Here is a 25,083-nt window from a genome sequence, read left to right on the forward strand (position 1 = left end):
AGACCCAATTGAAACCCTACCAAGCCATGAAGTTTACTGGGTGCACCTGAGCCGGACATGTCTGCATGGGCCAAATGAAACATCCTCCCCTCTCCTCCTGGCAAGCAGTCCAGAAGACACAGGGCCCAATCCCCTGTTCTAGTGTGAACTGTCCAGTTGACATCCAGCCAGCATTTTCATATAAATCAATGCCAGAACGCCAGAAGTCTGTGCAACGCCAGAAGCCTGTGTTCCTGCACTAATATTGCTGTTGTGAGTCACTCTGAGGTCAGAACAAAGGACCCAGCCATGTGATCCATGCTGGGCACCTCATTCTGACCTCAAAGAAAGTGATTTGCATCAGCCGCAGCAATGCTAAGCAGCACAGCGAGCCAGTGAATAGTCACTCATTTTAGCAACAGCATGCAGAAAGTACAGTTGGCCCTCAGTATCCATGGGGCATCTGTTCCAAACCCCCCCCCCCCGGATACCAGAATCTGTGGATGCTCAAGTTCTACTGTCCCCAATGGCAGTGGGTGCACGCAGCCATGCTGCCTGCACATGGCCGTGCCACCATTAGGGAGAGCCCCTGTTGTCCCCAGTGGTGGTGCATGCACACTGCTGTGCCATCACTGGGGACAATGAAACTTCTATTGTCACTAATGGTGGCACGGCTGCATGAACACGCCAGTGCTGAGGACAACAGGGGCTGTCTCTAATGGTGGCGCGGCCATGTGAATACACTGCCATTGGGGACAATGTAGGCTGCCGTCCACTAATGATTCTGAGGATACGACTGTAATGGGGATAGCAGGAACATCCAGGCAGCTTTAGGGCCTGAACACTGGTGGTAGTGAATCTGCTCTGGATTTTAATTTGAAATCTAAAGGAGTTTCCCAAGCTACTTAACCTATTCAGGGATTAGGATTTTGCACCTTGAGCCTCTCATTTAAAGTTCAGACTCAAGCCCAGCATAGAATCACCATCCAAAACCAATGGGATGGAGCCCCTCCACTGCACCTGAACAGAACTTTCTTTTTGGTAAATTAAAATAATTTATTAATGGCTTTTTAATCATTTTACTTTTCGGGGGGGGGGAGGGGAGTAGGTTTAATTTTGCCATTTCATTGCATTCTCTACCAGATCTATCTCTTTATTGCTAGCTAGTAAACATCCAAACCTTAGATTTATTATAAATGAACAACATGATACCATTCATCTTAACAATAAGATGCTATTCCTGACAAATTATGTGTCTTTCTTTTGACTGAGCAATGTATTGACAGCTCTAGCTGGAAAGCACAGTTCACTGCAAGGGTTCAAGTGGTTCCTTATATGTATAATCAGCTAACACTAGAGAATTCAGGGGATTTCTGTCCATATTTGTGCTGCCAGCAATTACAATGTAGACATTATTTGTGAGTAGCTTTATAGAATGGCTTGCTATTAACAAACTTTATGTGTTGCAGGCTACTAATAGTGGGCTCCATTGTTTAACAAAAAATGAGAATAAAAATATAGTGGAAGTTGTTGTGACTCCTTCTCAAATTCCAGGAACTAATTTTAGCACTTTTTCATATTACTGAAAATTACTTACTGCCTCTAAACTATGTTTCTATTTTTACTAAGAAAGGTGCACATCTCCAGAAACAGTATATTTCCCATGCAGCTTGGCTACATGCATGTTCTTTCTGAATGACACATGTCTTTGTGTGGAATGAATCAGTGGGACAAGATATATATGCTTCTTAGGAAAAAATAAATAATTAAAATGTATTTGTGTGAGGTCCTTCTTTCTTTCCTAATTGGTGCCCCTCAAGCAGGCAAAAGCAAGTAGGTGTGAAAAGTATTAGTAACATTACAGAAGAGGTACTCTGTGTTCTGCAGACATGGGCTATAAGACAGAAAAAGAAGATTATAAATGGACAAGGGTGAATGGCGGCCACTCACATACTTAGGAGGGCAGGGTAAGGTAAGATACTGCCATGGTTTCATGAACTCAAGAAGCAGCTGCTCTGTAAAAGAAGAGCACTGGCTCAAGAAGCAAAATTCCAAAATAAAGGACTAAGGTTCAAGGCTCTCTATACTAGAAATACTGATGAAACATTATACATACTAGACACCCAATTCCTGCACTCATTTCATTTTATCCAAATCAAAAGACTACTCAGAGCAATTTTTGTAGGGTAGCTAGATGCCACTGTTAAAGTACGTTAAACAAATCCATCATTTATCTAAACAAATCTCTGGCTTTAAAGCACAATATCTTAAATAGAAACTGACAGAATGAATCATTTTCTACCTTCAAGTGAACAGCTACAATATGCACGCAGACAAGCTCTACAGTGATGTCAATGTTCACATATTTCACTTGTGTTTGCAAGAATGAAACATTTCAAATGTTTTCACAACATTAAATTGACAACTTTTGCACACTGTGACAGCTTTTGCACATTCCCAATGATTTTGAATATTTCAGGATTTGTACAAAAATTGTGTATCATGTAGAACTCCTGCCTCTAACACTGCTCCTCTCATTCTGGTACAGTGGTGAAAAATCTCAAAGTACTGTCAGTTTTGGGGGAGGTTATTTCTACTAATTAAGATACTCTTTCTCATCAAGGATGAGAAAAAATTGTGATTTTTTTATATCCACACAGGTGAGACAATTCAAAAATATAGCAGTGTTAGTCTGTAGAATAGTATGTAGAGAGATCTTGTAGCACCTTTGAGACTAACTAAAGAAAGAAGTTGGCAGCATGAGCTTTCATAGACATAAGTCTACATCCTCAACTGCATTCCGGGCACAGTACAAGGTGTTGGTTATGACCTATAAAGCCCTAAATGGCTTGGGCCCAGGGTACTTGGAGGACCGCCTCTCCTCATATAATCCACCCCGCACTCTCAGATCGGTCGGGAAGCATTTGTTAAGGGTTTCTGAGTCAAAATACACCTTGACTGCACAAAGGGCATTTTCCATCTCGGCCCCGTAGCTGTGGAACTCCCTTCCCGACAAGCTCCACTCCGTCACCTCTCTTGATCTCTATAGGAAGTAATTAAAGACCTTTCTCTTCCGACAAGCTTTCCCCCATGTGTCCTGACTCCATGCTGTTCTCCCCTGTTGTACAATGGTTTCATTCAGCTAGTCTGTTGTTTTTTTTTTCTGGTTTTTTTATGCTACTGTATTTTTATAGTGTTTTTAAATGTAACTGAGCTGTTTTTATGATGTTTATTGTATGTTTTCTATTTGTTTTGTATATCTTTTGCCTTGTTGTAACCCGCTTTGATCTACCCTGGAAAAGCGGGCTATAAATAAAAATTATTATTATTATTATTATTATTATTATTTGGTGAGACCATAAATTTAGTTTCAGCTCCATGTAACAGAGTTATATTTTCATGGTCCCTGACATGTGGTGACAGAGGCCATAGCATGGATAGAGTTCAATCCTTAGAGGGACAGATCTGATCTTGGATTCTTCAAGTGGGTTTTTTCGTATCTCATCTTTCTCTAATCTCTAATGGGAAAGAAATGGTTGGGTCAAGGCATGGTCTCAGTGGGCAACTTTGGACAAGTTTTCCTTCCAAGCATTTGTGAAATGTCGTAATGGGCCCAGAATGCCCATAAAATGAAAAAGAAGGTGTCTAAACATCTATTTTCATTTTGATTTCAAGAAGATGGGCTTGCAGAATTCTGCAACATATTTTATGCAACTCCTCTCCAAAAAAATGTCTGCAAAACTCCTCCTTTCACCAAAAAAAAAAAAAAATAGCAAAGAGACTTTGAAGGCACACAAAAACAACATTGGGTCATGAAACTTACAGGGCACACTGTGCTCACCATGATGTAGGATGGCGGTATCAGTGTATAAAATAGCCAAAGTCTTCCTAGCCTTTTGCCACAATGGGAAGGCTTGGACTGGACGGGGAGGTGGTCTCAATGTTTCCTTCCCCTTCACTAGCCATAAATAGAGCTTTGTCAGCTGCATTCAGCTACACTTTTCCCATGTCTGCTGAAAATATCTAAAGCTTTCCGAGCCCTGCACCATGTCCCCTGAGATCTGGTTTAAATACTCAGTAGGAAACAGTGTTTCTAAAAAAGAAAATTCAAGAGGAAAGGAGTAGGAAATGCCCTGATATCTGCCATGCTAGCAGGACTCTGGCAAGACCTAGGTTATATTGAGCACACCATAAGATATCTCTTAAGAATGGAAAGAGATAAAAAGCAGCTTATTCAAAATCTTTTAGTACTTATGAACCTTCTTTAGGTTCAATAACTATGTTGCAGTACCTGGACATCTGTAAAGTTTTCTTGCTTGTGCAATATCTCCTTTACTTAATCGTGTGCGCTGACCAATGGCTGGCCGGATTCCATTATCATCACGGGAAGGAAGTATTGTATCCAGAAACATTCCCCTAAATAAATTAAAAAACAAAGAAATCCCAATCAATTTTCATATCAAAACATCCTTGAAGAAATATATATTTATGTCTTTTGCTATCTACTTGGTCAGATTAGAATCTAAAACAAAATACAGAAAATGTAATTGAAAATTCAATATTTAGACCACCACAGCCACTAAATAACTTCTTTAATTATTCAGATTTATTGTTGACTGGGAGCCAGTGTGATAGCCAATGTGATACAGTGGTTTGAATGTTGGTCTATGACTCTGGATATCAGGGTTCAAATCCCTGCTTGGTCATGGAAGCCCACTGGGTGACCTTGAACAAGTCAATCTCTCCCAGCCTCAGAGGAAATGGCAAACCCCCTCTAAAGAAAATCCTGCCAGGAATACCCTGTTATGTGTATGCCTTAGGGTCACAATAAAGCAGAAATGACTTGGATGCACACAAAAACAAAAGATAGTTGAAATCCACACAACCATACTTGAAGAGACTTCAAGTCCCTATTCTTTAGAAAATAGCCAACAATTCTTCAGATAATCTGATTTTATAAAATATTTTTAATTATACTTGTTTTAATTGAATAGCAGGAACAAAATGTTCCATAGTAAATATATCTCCAATTAGTCCATTAAAATATGATTCCAAGTAATTCTGCTCTTGAAGAAGCCTAGCACATTTCTTGTGTTCAAAATTTCCAAAAAATATTTTATTTGTGAGAGTGATTTCTGTTTTTCTGACAGTGTTTTGTTCACATACTGTTCACTACAGTGACTAGTGAACTTTATCCTAAAGAATGACTTGCAACTAAGTGCAGTGAATTTTACAACACTGTCATAGCAGGAAATGCTCACTTTTTATAATCACGATCAACAAAGAGTCTTTTAAACTGTGCTCAATCGGTTATTGTGATATAAATAATACCTACAAACACCTAAGCCAACAGGTAAGAGAACCTCCACGAGAGGCAGAATTAAGAGGATGCTTGTCTCTACTTGAATGCAAACTGATCATGTACAAAAGACCTGCATATAAGCACAAAGTGAGATAATTTCCTTTAGTTATTTAACACAATGAGTCCTTTCTGAAGGCTTTGTTTTCATCGCTGTAATTTAAAACTGATCTGATGGCTATCATTTACATTTGAGAAGGTAATTTATCTCCATGAGTAACAGGATTTCTAATAAGAGTATGACTGGGGACATTCCATATATTGTCAGCTATTGCTAGAACAGATTATTTTCATGCAATCTTAAGGAAGGTTTTATGCTAATGTGACTTTCCTACCACAGTCAGAACTCATATCATTCAATTTAAAAGTAGTAGCCATAAGAAGTAACACAGCAAAGTCCTAAACCACTTCTCTGAGCAGTGAAATAATAAGTGTAATGAAAGGGTTTCCTAGAAAAAGCAGGGCAAAACTGCTCATAGAGATGTCTATCCAATCAACGTTCAGGAGGAAAATATTTTTATTAGAGGAATTATAAGAGGCAATCTAAAGATATAACTGTTCACTGAGGCATTATAAAAGTAAGAATATGTTCTGACAGTTGTCTTTATCACAATTACTATGAAAGAATATTAAAATTAAAGAATAGAATTAAAAGTCAAAAGGTATAACCTGAGACTCCAACCTTGAGAAGGTGTTCCTGGCATAGTGCATAATGCTATCAAAATCATATGACTCCCCTAGAGAATTCACTTCTCCAGGCTCCATCTTCAAAAAAATTGTATTCCTGACCTGTAAATCACAAGTAAGATCTCATGTGAGACATTCCTAGGAAACAGGGGGAAACAATTACAGTAAAAGAAATTGGTAGTGCCAGCTCTTCTATTTGTATGCAGCAATGATCGAGAAGTTGCAATATGTGGTCTGAATGTGACCCCAACTCACTTTTGCAGCCTCTAAACCCCTCCTATCCCCCAGCCCCCAACATAAAGCACCTGTACCGTCCAATGATGGTGCAGTCCATAATTGTGCACAAGAGTAAAAACACAAGGGGGGTGCACGCAGAATAATAAATAATCTGAATTGGGGAAAGAATAAATAATCTGAAAAACAGACAAAAAGACCAACTACTAGAAGGCCTGTCATAAAGGGAGATTAACTGTTACTGACCTATCCACCTCAGGACCAAAATTGGCCAACAAACCCATATGTCACAACTGAATGTGGCTTTTAAATGTAACATCTGATGAATTTATGGCCAAAAATAATGTGGTACAGCTCATCATTGTTGACAGGGGCAAAAATTCTTCTGTCCCTGATGTAGTTTTTCATCTTTGGTGTACAATTTAAATCAGAGCTGATAGATTAAAAATTAGTTGAAGATGTTAGCACAGGATGCCTTGAGACAGTGCTGCTGCTGAGTCTTCCTCATTCCTCACTACCTTACTACCATAGTAAAGATTACATGAGTAATGAGGACAGTCAATCTCACAGGAATGGGACAAATGGAAGAACAGCTGGGATGAAATAATTGGATCTGATACTCTGATTTAAATCAATCAATCAATCAGTTTATTCAGTCATTGACCAATATAAAATAATAAAAACCAATAAAATAATAATACTCTGATTTCTTTAGATAGCCAAGGATTGATTTCACTGGCTGCAGAAGTTAATATATGATGGATAGATTAAAGGAATATATAACCACTAGGTGAAATTTCATCTCTCTCAACTGTTATGGTATACAGTATTAAGGAACAAATACTGTTGGTGATCTTTTGAAGATTTTGATGCTCAGCAACAAACATTATGTATATTCAATTTCTGCTCCACAGTAAACACATTAAGGTAATTGCTGAATGATACACAAGCACTTATGTAAATCCAATTATGTATAGGGTCAACTATAGTTGGTACTAGCAGTTTATATAGGCCTAATTCACGCTTACCTTTTTGCATCAAGGAGATCCAGGGTCTCCTTGGCAATGCCCCACTGATCAGGGTCAAAGTTCCCACTATGTTTACCCTGATCGAATTGCTCCTTGGAGTTCACACTGGCAGTTCACACTTGCAGGCCACACTTCTTGGTGGTAGCAGCAAGGGGAAATGAGAAAGAGGAGGAAGAGGAGGGAAGTGGCAGTGGTGGCAGCAGTTGGGAGGCAAGAGGAAGGAGACAGACCAGGGGGAGGAGGAGAAGGTAAGAGGCAGCAACTGTGAGGGTGTGAGAAAGAGGAGGAATATGAATATGAAGGAGGAGGAAGAGGAGGGGAATGGTGGCGGCAATGAGGGGAGTGAGGAAGAGAAGGAGGGAGGATCAGGAGGTGGGAGGAAGAAGCAGTGGTGCAGCAGCAGCATGGGGAGAGAAGAGGAAGAAAGAGGAAGAGGTTGGTGCGTGGCAGCAGCCCCACTCTCTCAACTTCAGAGAATGGCCATGGAAAACCTTCTCTGAAGACATTCACTCATGGGAAGAGAAGGAAGAGGGATGAGGGAGGAGGAGAAGGAGGGAGCAAGGGGGTGGCAACAGCAGTGGGAAGAGGAGGTTGGGAAAGGACGGAGGGAGGAAGACACAGGATCTAGATCGGTAGTTCCCACTACCAAAAATCTGGATTGTTGTGGTGTCATGAAAAAGACGTGATAGGCCAAGTGCACTGGGTCAAATGGTTTCTTTGGCAGCCCCCCCCACCACCACCACCACCACAAACTGCACCAAGTGCAGTCAGGAGAAATGTGAACACCTATAAAATAACCTGGGTCCCACACTGGGTTATTTCATAGTGTGAATGATCTCATGATTATATCAAATTCTCAGGTATTATCAGTTCATCAGCAAGGTCACATCAACCATTTTTAATTCAGTTAGAGAAATTCAGACCCTGATGTAGATATTCTTAGATATGCAATCTTTATTTTTGGACTCAATTAATGTGGTTAGAATCCTAGGAAAACACTTCTTTTTATGCTATATGCTATCACAAATTTAAAAAGCCATATGGAGTCCACTAGTCTGGGCATATACAGTTTTACATTGTTCATCAATTATAGCTCCTTAATGTTTTCTTTTCCATTCTAATGCTATGGAAACATAAATATCCTGTTCCTGCCCTATATACATTGTCAAAGAGTTCTATCATTTCTATTTGAGTTTGAAATAACCACTTGGGGACCCACTTTCAATTATTCTTTATTTGTGTTTCTCCCTACTGCCACGCCTTTTCTGTATTACATTGTACTTTTACATCCAGGCTGCTTATATTCTTTATGCAAAAGAATAAGAAACTGGGAAATATCCAGTGGAACCCTCTAAAGAAATAAAATGTATGTCTCAAGATGCTCAAAAGATAGTTGCTTTATTAGTAGAAAAGCCTTACACATTTTGGCCTGTGTGTATTTCACAGTGCAGAAACATCTAATTTCAGAACTTTCTAAACCAGGAACTCTCACAATGGAACAACTTTGCTTGTCCAGTAAATGGTCTGAAAATTCCTGGTGCAGAAATCTCTGAGGTTTGATTTTAAAAAGCTCCTGACAAATGCCTTACGATCATATATAGGCCTCACTATGCTATTTTTTCTACTAATAAAACAACCATCTTTTGAGTATTTTCAGATGTATCTTCTGTTATCTCTGTGTGTTCTTTATTCCCTATATTTCTTCTACCTATATGCCCTTTGATATTACCAACCATCTTCTTCTTCTGAGATGTTTAGTTAATATCTGATTTGGAGGGAACCACTGGTTCTATTGGGTTGAATATTTCCAGAGGACAGTCCTAATTAGGGCTCTTTTAAAAAAAATATCCTTTGCTCTTTAACAACTACATGAAACTGTTGGGAGATGATCTAATGGTATTTGGTTGGCTCTCATCACTATGACAATTATAGTATGGAGGCTGTGGAAATTGGAGATAGTGAAAAACTTGGGACCATTGCCTACATGCAGTAATAGAGTACATTTGGGTTAACAATCTGAGGCTTATTCATACTAAACACAAAGGTCTTCCTGGCCAATCTGGTTAAGGACTAAGAATGCAACCTATTCAGAAAGACATTATAATCTCTCTGGAAGATCAGGCATACAGTTTAGGAAGAATCCTGGATGATCAGTGAGTGAATGTATTCAAGACTCATTTGACTAAACTTTGGCAGATTTCCTAATTGCACCCTTCCTGCTGATGATGGAGCTCACCAGTGAAGCATACTTTCACATCTTCCTATTTAGGCCACTACCATACACTCTATGTAGGGCTGCCCTTGACAAATCATTTGGTACAAAATCTCACAGCCAAACCCATCCATTATGCAATTTCTAGAAGCCAGTGAAGGCATTCCTGTCTCGCTTGGGTCCAAAACAGACAGGCCAAAAGTGCAGACTTCTGGCCAATCTGAAGGTGTGGTGTTCAGATGACGCATGCCCCTGGATTGGGCAAAATCCATGCCTTGGCTGCCTAAGGAGAACAAAAAAAGTGCTCCTTGCCAGTGGTGGGATCGTGGCGGTGACCAGCCTCGCAGCCAGCGTCTGATCACCACAGTCCTGCACCACTCAGAGTTCTATAAGTATATTGCAAGCCAACAAGGCAATTTAACATAGATAAGTTCATCAAAAATACTGTTGAGTACATAATAAAATATAGTACATGTAGCTGTAAATAAACCATATGAAATGAATGTTTTTTATATTAGTGTTTTCAAGTTTTATTTTTTTAATAGCCTAGATTTTTCTTGAATGTACTACAATTTGCATGGCCTTGTCCTCATTGCAGTTACGACATCTGTCACTCTGCACTTTGTGGATCTTATATCTGAAAGTAATCTATATATATGTAAATAAATACATTAAATCCTTCACCTAGTGGGCTGGATCTTTTACTGGCAGTAAAAAAAACAATCCACCAACAGAAAAGGAGAAAAGGGCATGAGGTTTTTAAAAACTTGCCTATACCAACTCTACTACTTCCTACAATGTTCTGAAGAATCCTTCAACATTCTGAAAATTCTCAAGATATTTCTGCAGGGGGGAAAAGAAATCCACTATTTTATTTCGCCTGAGATCTTCCAGGATTCCTCCACAGGATCAGGCACCTTCCTTTTGGCAGAAGAAGTCTTTTTACTTTCAGGAGACAAAGTGCCTTACCAACTGTCTTACTGAACTGTTTTATAGAGCTAAAAGACAATGGGCAGAGTTAGGGCACAGGGTCCGCATGCTGGATGTGCTAAATCTGCCCCTAAGGTGCCATTTTGGCGTGCACCGGTTTACAAGGTGCACACAATCATGACACCCCTCTGGTGATGCATCCACATGTTGCAGCAGCAAAAGGGCATCATAAAGCCATGCTGCTGTGGTTATGGAGCTGCTTTTTGCAGCTCCTTTTTGCGCGCTCCGGAGGCCAGATTGGGGCCACAGCATAAGGTTGCCGTGACCCTGATCCAGCCAGTAAAAGGGGGGCTGCATGCCATCCATCTGTACAGCCCCTAATTTGCAAATACTAGTATATGTCAGCTAGAGCAATAATCTACTGCTCCAATCCACCAGGGAATATCCCTTGAAGGGAATTGCTTTTCCAATCAAGAGAGAGTTACCACAGTGACAGTTTCAAACAATGGAGATGGAATGAAAAATCAAATGTTTTTTAGTAATTATTAACTGCATTAACATCAAAAGCATGTTGCAAATGCCTCATAGAAATGTACAGTCTAAACAGAGCAGTGCTACATATCATGGTTCTAGAAAACTCCATTGAAACTGATTTGTAAGAATGAAGTGTAGTGCAAACACTAGTGTACGGGTATAAGACAGTACACTACAATGGTCTCACCTGGCTGGATGTTTTCTCTGATGATTGTTACATGATCATCTCGATCTGGCCTTGTGTGTTCATGCCAAAAACCTATAACATGTCCCAGCTCATGAACAACAATTCCAAACTTATCACAGTTCTTGCCAATAGAAATTGCTTGAGGTCCATTGCCCCTTCGACCTACATAAGAGCAGCACCTGTAATTTAGGATAGAATGGGGATGAAATTGTTTGTGAAAATAATTCTCTGCCAGAAAAATGCTGGGATTTGTATTTTAATATTCTCAAAATCTTTACTGTTCTGTAATCTGGCAAAACAGATTAAAATCCGGGGTTTCTGAAAACAATTTTACAGTTGTTAATGCTTGAGTATGTTTTATTCTCAGAGGTATGAGTAAGTATGTTTAAGCAGCACTCATTTTGACAGGAGATAAATATGCAGAAATGTCACATAGCCCTTGAGAAGGTCAGAATAGCAAGATCCTGTAACCTGCAGCAGTAAAAAAAACTGACTTAAGGAGAACATTTTTGAAAAATGTAGTACAATTCATGAGACACCAGGCCCACCATACTCACTCTATTTCATTATCAATTTACTCTGACGGAAGTTGCAGAGTTCTTGTATGTTTATTTTCTAGGAATTTGAAAACCAAGATATTTTAGGCTTCTAAGCAGAAACATCATGGAATATTTTGAATTGTGGATTCATTATTCTAACTGGGCCTGGAAGAAGCAACTACTCTTAAACAACACAAAAACAAGCAAAAATTATAACTGAATTTATGATAAAGTGGGGTTTTGTTATGAAGCACATTTTGGAGGAAATCTTCTGAAATACGTTTTTTGTCTTCATCATTTTAAGAGATGAGGAGGCAGCATCCATGAGCACACCATAACTCAACAACACCAGAAACTATAATTAGAATAAAAGTTTGACATATATACAATGATTTAAATACTATTTGGAGTGCCTACTGATGACAATGGATATCAGTTTCACATAATTACAGCCTAAACATCACCTGAAATTGATAAATAAATGTAGTATATCAATCAATATTTATTGAATAGACCCAGGGCCGTCTCAAAATACCTCAAAACATAGTAATACATACAATAACATTCTATAGAAAGTCTATAGAGAGTATAAAAAGATAAATATAAAATAAAATATATAAAATGTTAATAAAATATGTGTTTAAGTAATACAAGCAGGATTTCTTGGTGTATAATTTTTAAGATAAAATAACCACAGTTTTATGCTGCTCTACATAAAAAATAGCTGTGCAAAAACAATATCCTTTCCAGCTAATAGACCACTGAAACAGAAATATCTTTATAAAACAGGTCTTGTGTTATGTTAAATATCAGATTAAAATCCAGTGAAGACAGTTAGATTTATGAGCAGCTTCTGACCTATTTCAGCAGTCTATTGCTTTTTCAAGGTCATGCAGGTCATACTGCAGTAAAAAAAAAAAAACCTCATATATTAGGAGCGATGTGATGCCAAACATTTTAATGCTAAGTACCACATCTCAGTAAAATTATTTTCTGGAAAAACAAAAGTTAATCATTCTAAGTCTGTACAACACATAATCTCTTTTTCCCATCTGTTCTGTCCCTGTATCTCCACCTGTTCCCCTGCATGTATCTTGCTGTTCTCTGTAGATACCCAGTGGATACCTATGTAATCTTCAGTAGCCCTGCAGGTTACCATTTACAAAAATCTATTTGAGAATAGCACCACCAACACTGAATTTCTTTCATTTTGCAATATGGTATACAAAAACTTACTACAACATTTTCAGGCAAATCTTAAACAATAACTAACCCTACAGATCTGTCTAGAAGAGGATTAATTGGACTCATCCCAATCTGGGTTCACGCGCTTTTATGAAACAGAAACAGCCTTGGTCAACATAATGGATGACCTGCACTGAGAACTGAACAGGGGAAATGTATCCCTCTTGATGCTCCTGGGTCTCTCAGTGGCATTTGATCATGATATCCTTCTGAGCTGTTTAGTTAACAGAAGTTGGAGTCAGTGGCCCCTGTCTTTTTTGGCAGAATGTTCCCAAAAGGTGGTGTTGGGGGACTATTGTGCAGCCTTTTGGCCATTAACCCATGGAATTCCACAGAGCTCAATATTGACCTCTGTGTGTTTTACCATCCACATAAAGCTGCTGGGAGATGTCATGTGAAGTCCTATGTTTGGATGCCATCAGTATGCTGATTATATCTAGCTCCATCCTTCTTTTACAACTGATGTTAAGGAGGCTGTGGAATTCTTGAATTATCATTTGGATGAAGTGAGGGATTGGAGGAGGTTAATAAACTGAGGATCATTCTAGACAAGACAAAAGTGCTGTTTGTCAGCATGAAAACCAACCTGGTTGGGATCACAAGTCTGTTTTGGATGGGGTGCTCTTAGGTTTGTAGCTTGAGGGTGCTCAGTATTGCTCCTGGAGGACTAGATGGCTGTCATGCCAAGAGTGTCTTTGCCCAGCTTCAGCTGTTGCGGCAGTTCTGCCCTTTCCTGGGGAAGGCAGATCTGGCCATGGGGTTCATGCCTTAGTTACCTCCCAATTATACTATAACACATTCTACATCAGGCTGCCCTTGGAAAGTGTTCAAAAGCTGCTGCTATATAAAATGAATCAGCCAGATTAGTCTCAGCTATGCACTATAGAAACCACATAACACTGGTCTTACAATAAATCCATTGGTTTTCCGTTTGCTTCCCAGCTTTGTCAAAGTGCTTATTTTGACCTTGTTGTTTGTTGTTAGCTGCCCTCAAGTTAACCCTGACTCATAGTGCTCCTGTGGATGAGACATCTCCAAGACTCCCGGTCTTCCACTGCTCTGCTTAGCTCCTACAAGTCCAAACCCATGATCTCCCTGACTGGGAGACAAAACAGATTGCAGAAATAATCCATCTTGAGACCACTTTAACTGCTCTGGCTCACTGCTAGGGAATTTTGGGAATTGTAGTTTGTTGTGGCACCAGATCTCTCTAACAGAGAAGGCTCAATGACTCACAAAATTACAGTTCCCAGAATTCCCTAGCACTGAGTCAGGGCAGTTAAAGTGGTCTCAAAATGGATTATTTCTGCAGTCTGTTTTGGCCCTGATGCTATGTGGTCTTCCTCTATTTCTACTACTTGCAACAGCATGCATTTGAAAGACTAATTGTGGCCACTTTTTGCTATGTACTTGAACAATCTGCTTGTCTAGTTATCCATTGCAAGTAGTCCTTTGCCACAATTGAGAATGATACCACTGCGTCAAAGCCTTATAGCAATCATCCATGCCTTAGGTGAAAGAGGACTTTCTCCATTTCAAGCATTCATACCTCTAGGGGTATGAAGTAAAGCTCTTAGGAATTTAGAGTGGAAGTTATGTAGCTCAGAACTAATCCCTTCAATCCAAATTGCAACAGCAAATAACAATTTAGATACACTCTTGGTCAAGTTAACATTGATTCAAAGTTAGATAGTTCTGTGATGGCAGTTGGGTCTTCATAATTAAATGTAATAAATATAAATAAAACATAATAAAATATAGCCTATATATCACAGAACTCCCTGCCAAAATAATAATAATTATTATTATTAAGTTAGTCTGGCTCCATATATTTTTGAGCTTCCAGCAGGCACATAACATACTGTTGTTCCACATGATCTTTGGTTAAACCTGTATTAAATCTCTGTATTGAAGCAGATCCCATTGCACTAAAGTGAAGGGTTGCCTCACTTTGAACTAGCTGCACATTTATTCCATGACACCCCCATGACCTAAACTCCAAGACTTTATAGAGACATTAAACAGTATGGAGATAAAATAGCACCTTGCAACACTCAAAAGAACAAAGAGTGATCTCCCCAAAATGCAAAATTACACCTGAATGTTAAATCACTGTGAAACTAAAAATTAGCATTCTTTAAAATAAACAATCTGACTATAGCAATTTTTAATTCTAATCATTCATTTTTTACTTAGACCAAACCTAAGGTGACCCTATCTCAGGTGTTTCTGGTGCTGTGAGTGTGTGATTCACCCAAGATCACCTAATGGGTTTCCACAGCTGAATGGGAAACTGAACCCAGGTCTCCAGAGTCATAATCTAATGTTCAAACCACTATATCATGCTGGCTCTCAATGCTAATCATACTTGGTGAATTTTAAGGTATTCACACAGCTAACAACTGGCTAGATTTCAAAACCAACTGGCAATTGCTAACAATTGAATCTTAAAATATCAACAGCAGTATAGGTTATAACAGGGTCACTGGAACTGCCTACATTGAATGGCCTGCCAAGTATATAAACTGATTCATCCAATTAACTAGACTAGAACAACAAGGACAGTAGCACTAGGTCAAAGGGTAAGGAATGCAAAGAAAAACAAAATGTGATAAACCAAAACAATATACCTGTCTCTATTACCTTGGCAAATACATATGCTAGGTGTGCTTAAATGAAGGCAAAGTAATTTCTCTACAGGTGGAATGCCTGGCTTCCTTTCTAAACTGTGCTAAAGGCTGACCTTCAAGATCTTGATCTCTTTAATCTTTATTGCACCAGACAGCAGTTAAAGGTACTAACTATTTATGAATCTCTAATTCCATTTAATCATTCCAGCTGATCAATAATGGCAAGTGAAGTGCAATAACTGACAGCCTGATGGGAAACCAGGCACCCTGGTCATATCATTAAAAACAGTATTTGGGTAATAATATTTCTTCATGCTTCTGAAAGTTAAACCATAAATAAGAGCTTTAAGCTGATTAGTGGAGTTTGGAATCAGAAGCAGGTCAAGTGCTTAGTATATATTTAGACAGCTGAACAGTAAAAGATGTTATCATTGAACCATGCCAACCAATGTACATTATGTCTACTTCAAAATAAGTTCACTGCATCCAATAAGACTAAAGTTCCAAAAGTGTAAGACTACAACCTAAAACACTTTATAAAATAACAGTAATTAAAATATTTCCCTGCAGTTCCTACCACTTGGCATAAAACAATGACTTCACCAAAACACTTTGTAGCCCTAATATAAAGCATAATGAAACAACATAATTTATCATTACATTAATGATGGCTTGCAGATTGCTTTTCAGTCAAAAATGGCAACAAAAAGTTTTTTTAAGACAGTAAGAAATTACCCATGCAAACATTAAAATGTGCAAAAATTGTTCTTTATTATTGCTCCATATTAGAGATGGAAATTCTAGTTTTCTCAACTTCCTGACACAGTTTAAGGAAAAGGCATCAGTATTCCTTTCCACAGTGTTGAAACATTTGGGATATTTTTCCCCTTGTAAAGAATAGAAAACTCACATATTTAAAAACTGCTCATTTTCAAGAAACTCAAGCAATTTTACTTAGAACAGTGCAACTTTCTGAAGAACAACCACACAGTTGTAGCTCTGCCTCCAGCCATGACTGTCCTATTTTGCACAACTTTTTGAGAAAAATGGACAAGATGTGACAGCAATGGATGGATTGATACTAGGAATAAATAAATAAAAGTGTACTATATACTAGAGTTTTGAGGCTTTCTAGTCTTCCTTGAGAGAATGGCAAAGAGTGCAGCAAAAATCACCATCAGTCCCCTTTCTCCATCTAGTCTAAAGAACTCCCAAACAACAGACTCTCTGCACTCTGAGTCTCCACTGCACTTCTTTCTTGACCTGTCTGCCTACTCTAGTTCCCCAGTTCCTTATCATCCCTGCTAATTCATTTCATTCATGCCAAGGCTGCATGAATGCTCTCCCCATCACCCTTTCTGGGCTATTTTTGGTTTGGTTTGTTTTTTTTTGCACAACATTATGAACTGCAAGTGTGTGCTCCTCTTCTTTGTGATTTGCCTGACTATTCTGATTCTCCAATTGCTTCTCATGCCTCCTAATTTGACAACTTGCTCCCTCAACACTCTGTGTTCTGAGTCTGCACTTCTCTTCTTTCTTGACCTGCCTGCCTACTTCAATTCTGGGTAGGCAGCTGAGAAAGTGGTAGGGAGGACAGGAGCTGCCTTGGCAGAGATGAAATTAGCACAGATGAGAAAGAAATGGAGAACTGGAGCAAAGTGGAGGAGAAAATAGTTGTAGTTTTCACAGTTAAGGCACACTACTTTAGGGCTTAGCATTCAAGGAATACTCTACTCCATTCCCCCCTTTTCAGTGCTGAACCATATAGATACTTGTAAAAATTGTGCAGTTTTAGTTAGTATAAATGTGCAAATTGGTCTTTGAGAGTTACTGTATTCCAACCACAGCTTTTAAGGCTGCGCAGAGTTGAAAAAGTTGTGCTGCTTTGCTGTGCTGAGAATTTTTTAAAAAAACAAGTTCCCACAAGTTGCAAGAACTTTCTAAACACTATGTTTCTTCTCATCATAGAATCATAGAGTTGGAAGAGACCACAAGGTCCAAACCTCCTGCCATGCAGGAACTCTCAATCAAAGCATACCTGACAGATGGCCATCCAGCCTCTGTTTAAAGACTTCCAAGGAGGGAGACTCCACCACTCTCCAAGGGACTGTATTTCCCAAGTGGTCAGGAATACCAAATTTTGACCACATTTGGGAAACTGCTTAATACCCATTCCATCCCTACTCTATGTTATGACATGCAGCAATAATTTTTATACAGAAAACATATTCAGATGGTTTATGAAATAAACAAACACAAAAAACTGTACATTTTGACTTTCAGGACCAACTTTCATACAGAAAGCATGTTCAGATACTTTATAAAATAAACAAACACATAATTGTTATGAATGCCATATTGAAATAACGTCAACTTTAACTAGCAGTGTGCTTTAGGTCTTCAAAGCAATTTTTTCAATCACTTATAACCAATAATTTGTATACAAACTTACCCACAAGGCCGGTATGTAAACACAATGTAACTTTCCTCATCACTTCGCTCAATGAATGTAACACAGGTATATTTTTCCCAATGCCTCATTGCTTGCTTGAACATTGCTCGCTGGCTACCTGGAATCAAACATTTGCAAAAATGTTTTTCATACCAACCGTATTCAACTTAATTCGATTATTTTGGAACTAATGAAAGCAGGAACCTTTTATATGCAATCCAATGCTGGGGGGGGGGAGTAAGCAATGAAAGAAAAATATTTGTAGACAGTATAAATCTTGCAAACCAAGACTACATTTTCAAAGTATATTAATTTCTGACTCATGTAGTCACATACAAATGACGTAAGGCAAATGTATGCTACATCTTTTCCACTACATCTTTTGCATATCTATTACTACTCACACTCCATACTGTACATGTGTTGGTATAAATGCTCCCCAGAGATGCTCCACTCCATGAACTTGATGAAATTGGCTTACAAAAGGTTATGCTTCCACCCTTTTTTCTCCCAGCTAATCTTAAAGATCCTATAAAATTCCTTTAAATATGTAGTTTTTGATCAGCATCTCAAGACATTACAATAAAGTTGTGTTAGTTTTCTGGTATGCATGACTCTTTATTTCATTCACTATTTAGTTTATATGTAGTTCTCTGAAAGCAATATACTTGGCTAGAAAAATACAAAGAATCTACAGAGAAGGCAATAAAATAGACAAAGGCAGCTGTATTATCTGGGGACTAGAATATGCAAATATATTAAAATTCAGCACTAAGAAATATGTTGAGCATAGCTGACGTTTGAGAAAAATCAAAGGAGGCAACAGAATCCTATTGAAGATCTCCAAATCTGATTTATTGGGATTTTTCCCTACTAATTTGAAGCACCAGTTCCTTCCTGACCATTGTTTCTCTTACCTGTGAAATTTCCTCCTATGACATATGGAATGACACCTCCTGGCCATATTCTTTCTGTGCGTGATGTAGCTGCTCTGGGAATCCTTTTTCTCTCAATGCTCTCTGAGAATGTTGGAGCTACTCTTCCCTTAGTTACATTACTTTGTTCAAAACCTAAAATGACATTCACAACAGATAGTGACTGACAAAAAAAATGCTTAAAACTGCACTAATAGCAACAACTTCTTCAAAGTTATAAGCAATTATTTTCCTATATGTTAAATTTAGTCTTGAAACCAGAAAAGTAACCATCTTACTGTGATGTAGCAAAACTTACAGAGTCTTGTATACACTTAACAAGTTTTATTTAGCATAAACCTTTGTGGACCATTTCATTAAATCTAATCTGAAGATGTGAGAAGATCCGATGAAGTGGGTAATGGTGCATAAAAGTATGTGACAAATAAAACGCATTTGTGTAGTATGATTGGATATTGCTACCTATCTAAATCTTTTTTTTTTCACTGAAATCAATATATACTTAAGTGGGGATGCCAACATACACATTTCTACAGGGAAGTTAAATCATGGTCAGAAATGCATGGGGATACACAAACAAGTTTCATTTCCAAGGCCTGGATGCTATTTGTCCATTCTAATGTAGAATCAGAATCCAGGAATTTGCAAAGGGATTGCAGCAAGAACCCTTTTCCTAGCACACCTCTGTTTTCTTCTGCAATTCCTCCTTAAATTGCTTGTTGCTCCTATTGGTATCCTATAATTATTTCAGTCACTATAAGCAATATACCTGTGACCATCATATTTGCTAATAAATAAATAATATTTTGATAGGCATCAAATAAAATTGCAATATAGATTGAATATCCCTTATCCAGAATTCCAAAATCTGAAATACTACAAAATCCAAAATTGTCCACATGGGTGTCTGAGACAGTGACACCTTTGCTTTCTTATACTTCAATGTACACAAACTTTGTTTCATAGATCACAGAGTTGGAAGAGACCGCAAGGGCCATCCAGTCCAACCCCCTGCCATGCAGGAAATCTCAATCAAAGCATCCCCGTCAGATGGCCATCCAGCCTCTGTTTAAAGACCTCCAAAAAAGGAGATTCCACTACACTCCGAGGGAGTTTGTTCCACTGTCAAACAGCCCTTACTGTCAGGAAGTTCCTCCTAATGTTGAGGTGGAATCTCTGTTGCTGTAGCTTGCATCCACTGTTCCGGGTCCTGTTCTCTGGAGCAGCAGAAAACAAGCTTGCTTCCTCCTCAATATGACATCCCTTCAAATATTTAAACAGGGCTATCATATCACCTCTTAGCCTTCTCTTCTCCAAGCTAAACAGCCCCAGCTCCATAAGTTTTCCTCATAGGACATGGTTTCCAGGCCCTTCACCATTTTCATCACCCTCCTTTGGACATGCTCCAATTTCTCAACATCCTTTTTAAATTGCGGTGCCCAGAACTGGACACAATATTCCAGATGGGGCTTGACCAGAGCAGAATAGAGTGGCACTATTACTTATGCAATTATCTTCAGACTATGCGTATAAGGTATATTTAAAACATAAATGAATTTCATGTTTAGACTTGGTTCACATCTCAAAGAAATCTCATTATACATATATAAATATTGCAAAGTCCAAAAAAAAACAACCCATAATGCAAAACATTTCTGGTTTCAAGCATTTTGAATAAAGAAGAGTTAACTTGCAATGATTTTATTTTGCTTTCATATCCAGTTTTCAGAGCTTAAAATTAAAATTAAGATCTGTCAAAACAAGCTTAGGTAACAATCTCGTTGCTTTCAATAGTTTGTCCTATGACCTTGGCTCTGCAGCATCAACATGCACATGAATTGCCCAGGCCATAAGAGTTTCTCTATTAAACCCAATAGAAAGATCCAATATGCATACATTACTTTGCACTTATGTGCTGTGTTCCTCTACTAAAATGAATGAAGCTGACACATTTTTTGTGCAAACAGAAGTGTAAATACACCTGCAGATCAGGATAGGAATAGGCGTCACAGTATTTTTATTATTTGCAATGTAAATGTTAGATTTAAATTTTAAAAAACATTGAAATAGTATAATACCTGAGCCAAACCTTCTTATCCTGTCTATAAGCTGATAGAGGGCATCACTTTTTTTTGATACTCCATGCTCTCCAAAGCCACCTTTTAAAATGAGAAGATTAAGTAAGAACCTGAACACATCCTTGTAGCAAACATGTTTATACAAAAATGAGGTGAGGGGCAGGAGAGAATTTTCTGAATGTTAGGTGCTGCTGAACGTTGGATGATTCTTAGGAGAATTAACATTCAAATCCTTCTAGGCACTGAAAATAAAACATAAACAAATTTGTCCTTTCAGGTATTTTCAACATGCATTCTATAATGCCAGCCAGTGTAACTTTGGTATTCCAACAATTCACAACAATTATATTATATTGGTTTTTATTATTTTATATTGGTCAATGACCGAATAAACTGATTGATTGATTGATTGATTGATTGACACAACAATTATATTATTTGATTAGTATCTGAAGGATACCCATCCTCTTGATGACATTCACAATCTTAGTACAATGCATGGTAGGCTGCACTCTTCTTTCAGAGTTTTATAAATCTGATTAATGTGCAAGCATCCAGAAGCATCACATGCACAGTTAAAATGTAAGATAAATAAATGCAAGAATGCTGATTTTGAAGCAATACATGGTGCTTTGTAAAATTTACAAGGTCTCCAGAATGCTCTTTAAAGTTATACTATTAGCATAAGCATACCTCTGTAAGAGACTATCCCAGAAGGATTATAATTTATCAGATAGTTTAGTAACTCCAGTACCATCAGTCAAAGAATTGGTGGACTGAGGAATCTCAAAAGCTGATTACAAGGACAAATAGGGCTTCTATCCTAGTATTCTCCCTTCTATATTTAGGCAAAAAGCTTCTCTCTTCTGAATCAATGGAATTTACATAAGCTTAGAGTATTAAGTTTCATTGAATCAATGGGTCTACTCCATTTGGAACTAACAATTGGATTTAGGTTAGTAAGCAATTTTTACATTGCCTCCCTCACTTCTTGTGTGACAGGAGCATGTCTCAAATTGATCTGATGCAAGCACATTCCGTGTAATAAACCGTGCAGCCACTAACACACTATTCGGAGAACATTTAGCTTCACAAAATACCTGATGTTTTAATTCCCTGGTATTAGTAAAAATATGATCTACTGTTAAACTACCTCCCCTGCAGCCTATTATAGGAGGTCTGAAAGAAAAGCCCACTATGTTAAATTTGCTCCCAAAAAAGGATGCAAGGGACTAAAGCCTTAAAGAGTTACAATGAAAAACAGGTTGGCCACTACTGCAATTCTCCAAATTCTTTGGACATACAGTCTTCATACAAGCTTCCTAAATGACAGTGTACAAAAAGCTTATTACAAAGTGCACAGTGCCATATATGGCAAGCACATTTACACAATTGCTCTGTAATCTGTTTAATTATTTCTATTACATTGTCACATAGCTGCAGCAACCCTTGAGAAACATATCTTGAATTTTTCCTCAGATTTTAAGAGAATGAGGCAATACTCTAAGACATTCCTTTCCAATTAGCTATTTTGTGAGCATCACTGCGCTGAATAGACCAGAAACATTTAATGTCTGTAATGTAATCTTTTCAGACTATGATTTAATTTATGAAACAGAAATTTATGAGAAAGAAATAGAAGAATTAATCAGAACAGAATATATGTACACACACACACACACACACACACAAACACTGAAAAGTAAGTCTTATTGACTAGAATTTGGCTTATTCATGGGTCAGTAATTCTAAAAGTGCATTATAACAATGCAATCTTAGACATGTCTACCAGAAGTGTGTCTACTGAGTTCAGTGAGGCTTACTCTCAAGTAGGTGAGTACAGCACTAAAGCTTGATCAATGTACAGATATGATGCACTGCTTTTATTTTTTTAATTAAAAAACATATTATAAAAGTTATTGCAACAATTAAAATGACTAATATTCTGATTCTAAAGATATCTGTCTTAGATGCTATTTTAATAAAAAAAATTGATTCGCAAAATGTGAGCACATATTTCCCATGGGTGACATGAGAAAAATTAATCTGAGAGATGCTGTGTATTGTACAAGAAGACAAGATAATTATAAGATTTTGAAATGTCTTTGAATCAAAAGAAAAATGCATGCTAATCAAGTCAATCATTTGTATTCAAAAGATATTTGCTTTGCTCTATGTATTGTCAGCAAAATGAAACTGTAAAACAGTTCAAAGCTAAGTAAAACTGTTTGTTGAGAGAGAGATGCGGGATGCTATTACCATTTTCAATTGAGATCTATAAAAAGATCAAAGAAGTTAATAGGTGACTTCAAGAAAATATAAACAAAAATGATGGAATATATTCAAAACAGTCCAGTAATTACTACCTTTAATTAACAACGAAGACAGAAAATGTTTTTAAAATCCAAATAGACAAACAATATAATGGCTGTCTCCAAAGATGCACATATGAACAGGCAAAATGGTTGGGAAAGACAGGATTGCCAACTTTTGAACTGGCTATTTCAGCTGTGTCTTAAGGTACAAGTTTATATATAGATACAAATAGGTGATGCATTTATTTGTGTTATGAATGTTTTGTCTACTGCTCTCAGAATAGTAAATTGTTGTTGGAAGAAATCCTGGTCAGGTCATTTAATCCTGGTTATCTGACAATCAAAGGCTGCATCTGCACTGAAGAAATAATCCAGTTTGACACCACTTTAACTGCCATGGCTCAATGATATGGAATTCTGGGAACTGTAGTTTTGCAAGACATTTAGCCTTCTTTGTCAGAAAGCTCTGGTGCCACAAGAAACAACAAATTCCAGAATTCCATAGCATTGAGCCATGATACTTAAAGTGATGTCAAACTGGATTATTTCTGTAGTAGTGCAGATGCAAACATTGTGGAAGGGGCAAGACTCCAACATTATTTCCCATTTGAAGCCTCCTCCTATGAGTCCTTAGATAGGAATTTTCTAAGCCCTATTCTCCTCTACTATGGTCATATTCTGAGGACAGAAATATCACAAAACAAGTGAAGCTTCCCAAACAACATTGTCATGGGACATTTCACACTCTGCAGTTAAAGCACTGAGAATACCCCTCTCTAAACTGATACCACTCTCTTTAACTGTTGCCATAATAAAGTGGAATTATAATACTATAATTATGTACTGTGATAGGGCACAAGTATGAGGAAGATATCAACTGTGGGCTACATGCCCTCCAGCCTTCTTTATGACCATCACTCCACTGTTGGGGAAAAAATTAGAACATGTCCTTGCTTTACTGAAAAAATATCTCTAAAATGTGTTATTTTAAATTAAGAACTGGAAATTACTGGAAGTTCAGGTTGATATTTTAAAAAAAACACACACATTTTAGAGAGGATGCAACCCACAACAGGTTCTTGTAGGAATTTTAAAAACTTGCTAAAACTGTCAACTCCTGCACTAAAGAAGTTCGCTGGTTGTAGTAAAGATGGCATGCATAAGCCTCCATGATCTTGAACATTTTTTCTGGCTTTTTGCCTCAGGCAGCACTTACATGCTATGTTCAAATAAAGAAAAGAAATGAAAGAAAACAGATGAGTATCTTCTGGCAATATTTCCTGAGGGAGAGGGAAAAGTGCTTTGTATATTTTCTTTAAATTAGTTTTCACCAATAATGATTTAAATTTGTTTGCACTGCATAATGCTTTATAATTGGTTATACCCTGTTCACGGGATTTATTTTAATAAATTGGGGATTTAATTATGCAAGTTCCAAACATTTTTCTTCTATTAAATTAAATGTACATTCTTGAATTACTTAACTCATGTAACAAATATCTCTGCATAATGAACTGTACAAAAAGGTCTTCCAACCTTAGTCTGTTTAAATAAAAAGGTCTTTACCTGCTGATGAAAAGAGCATGGTAGAAGTAATCAAACCTCCCTTGGGATGGAGTCATTGGGAAGTGAAGGTGTGATATAAAGAAAAATGCTTTGAAAGTAAAGGGAGCAACCTGTTACTAGTATTGTATGGCAATGTTTTCAACTTATGTAAAATTGAACTGGACTTTAGGGAG

The 25,083-nt window shown here is 37.7% G+C and overlaps 1 protein-coding gene across 1 annotated transcript in view; it reads right to left on the minus strand.

The window, feature by feature from the left end:
- The window catches only part of TLL1 (tolloid like 1), a 155,930-nt gene that overhangs the window by 45,169 nt on the left and 85,678 nt on the right, over positions 1 to 25,083 (minus strand). Inside the window, 7 exon segments of the mRNA XM_042467856.1 lie at positions 4,271 to 4,395; positions 6,021 to 6,112; positions 6,114 to 6,127; positions 11,151 to 11,329; positions 18,017 to 18,134; positions 18,934 to 19,086; positions 21,030 to 21,110. Coding sequence (XP_042323790.1) covers positions 4,271 to 4,395; positions 6,021 to 6,112; positions 6,114 to 6,127; positions 11,151 to 11,329; positions 18,017 to 18,134; positions 18,934 to 19,086; positions 21,030 to 21,110 — 762 coding nt within the window.

Source organism: Sceloporus undulatus, chromosome 5 (assembly GCF_019175285.1).
Source record: "Sceloporus undulatus isolate JIND9_A2432 ecotype Alabama chromosome 5, SceUnd_v1.1, whole genome shotgun sequence".
Lineage (NCBI taxonomy): Eukaryota > Metazoa > Chordata > Lepidosauria > Squamata > Phrynosomatidae > Sceloporus > Sceloporus undulatus.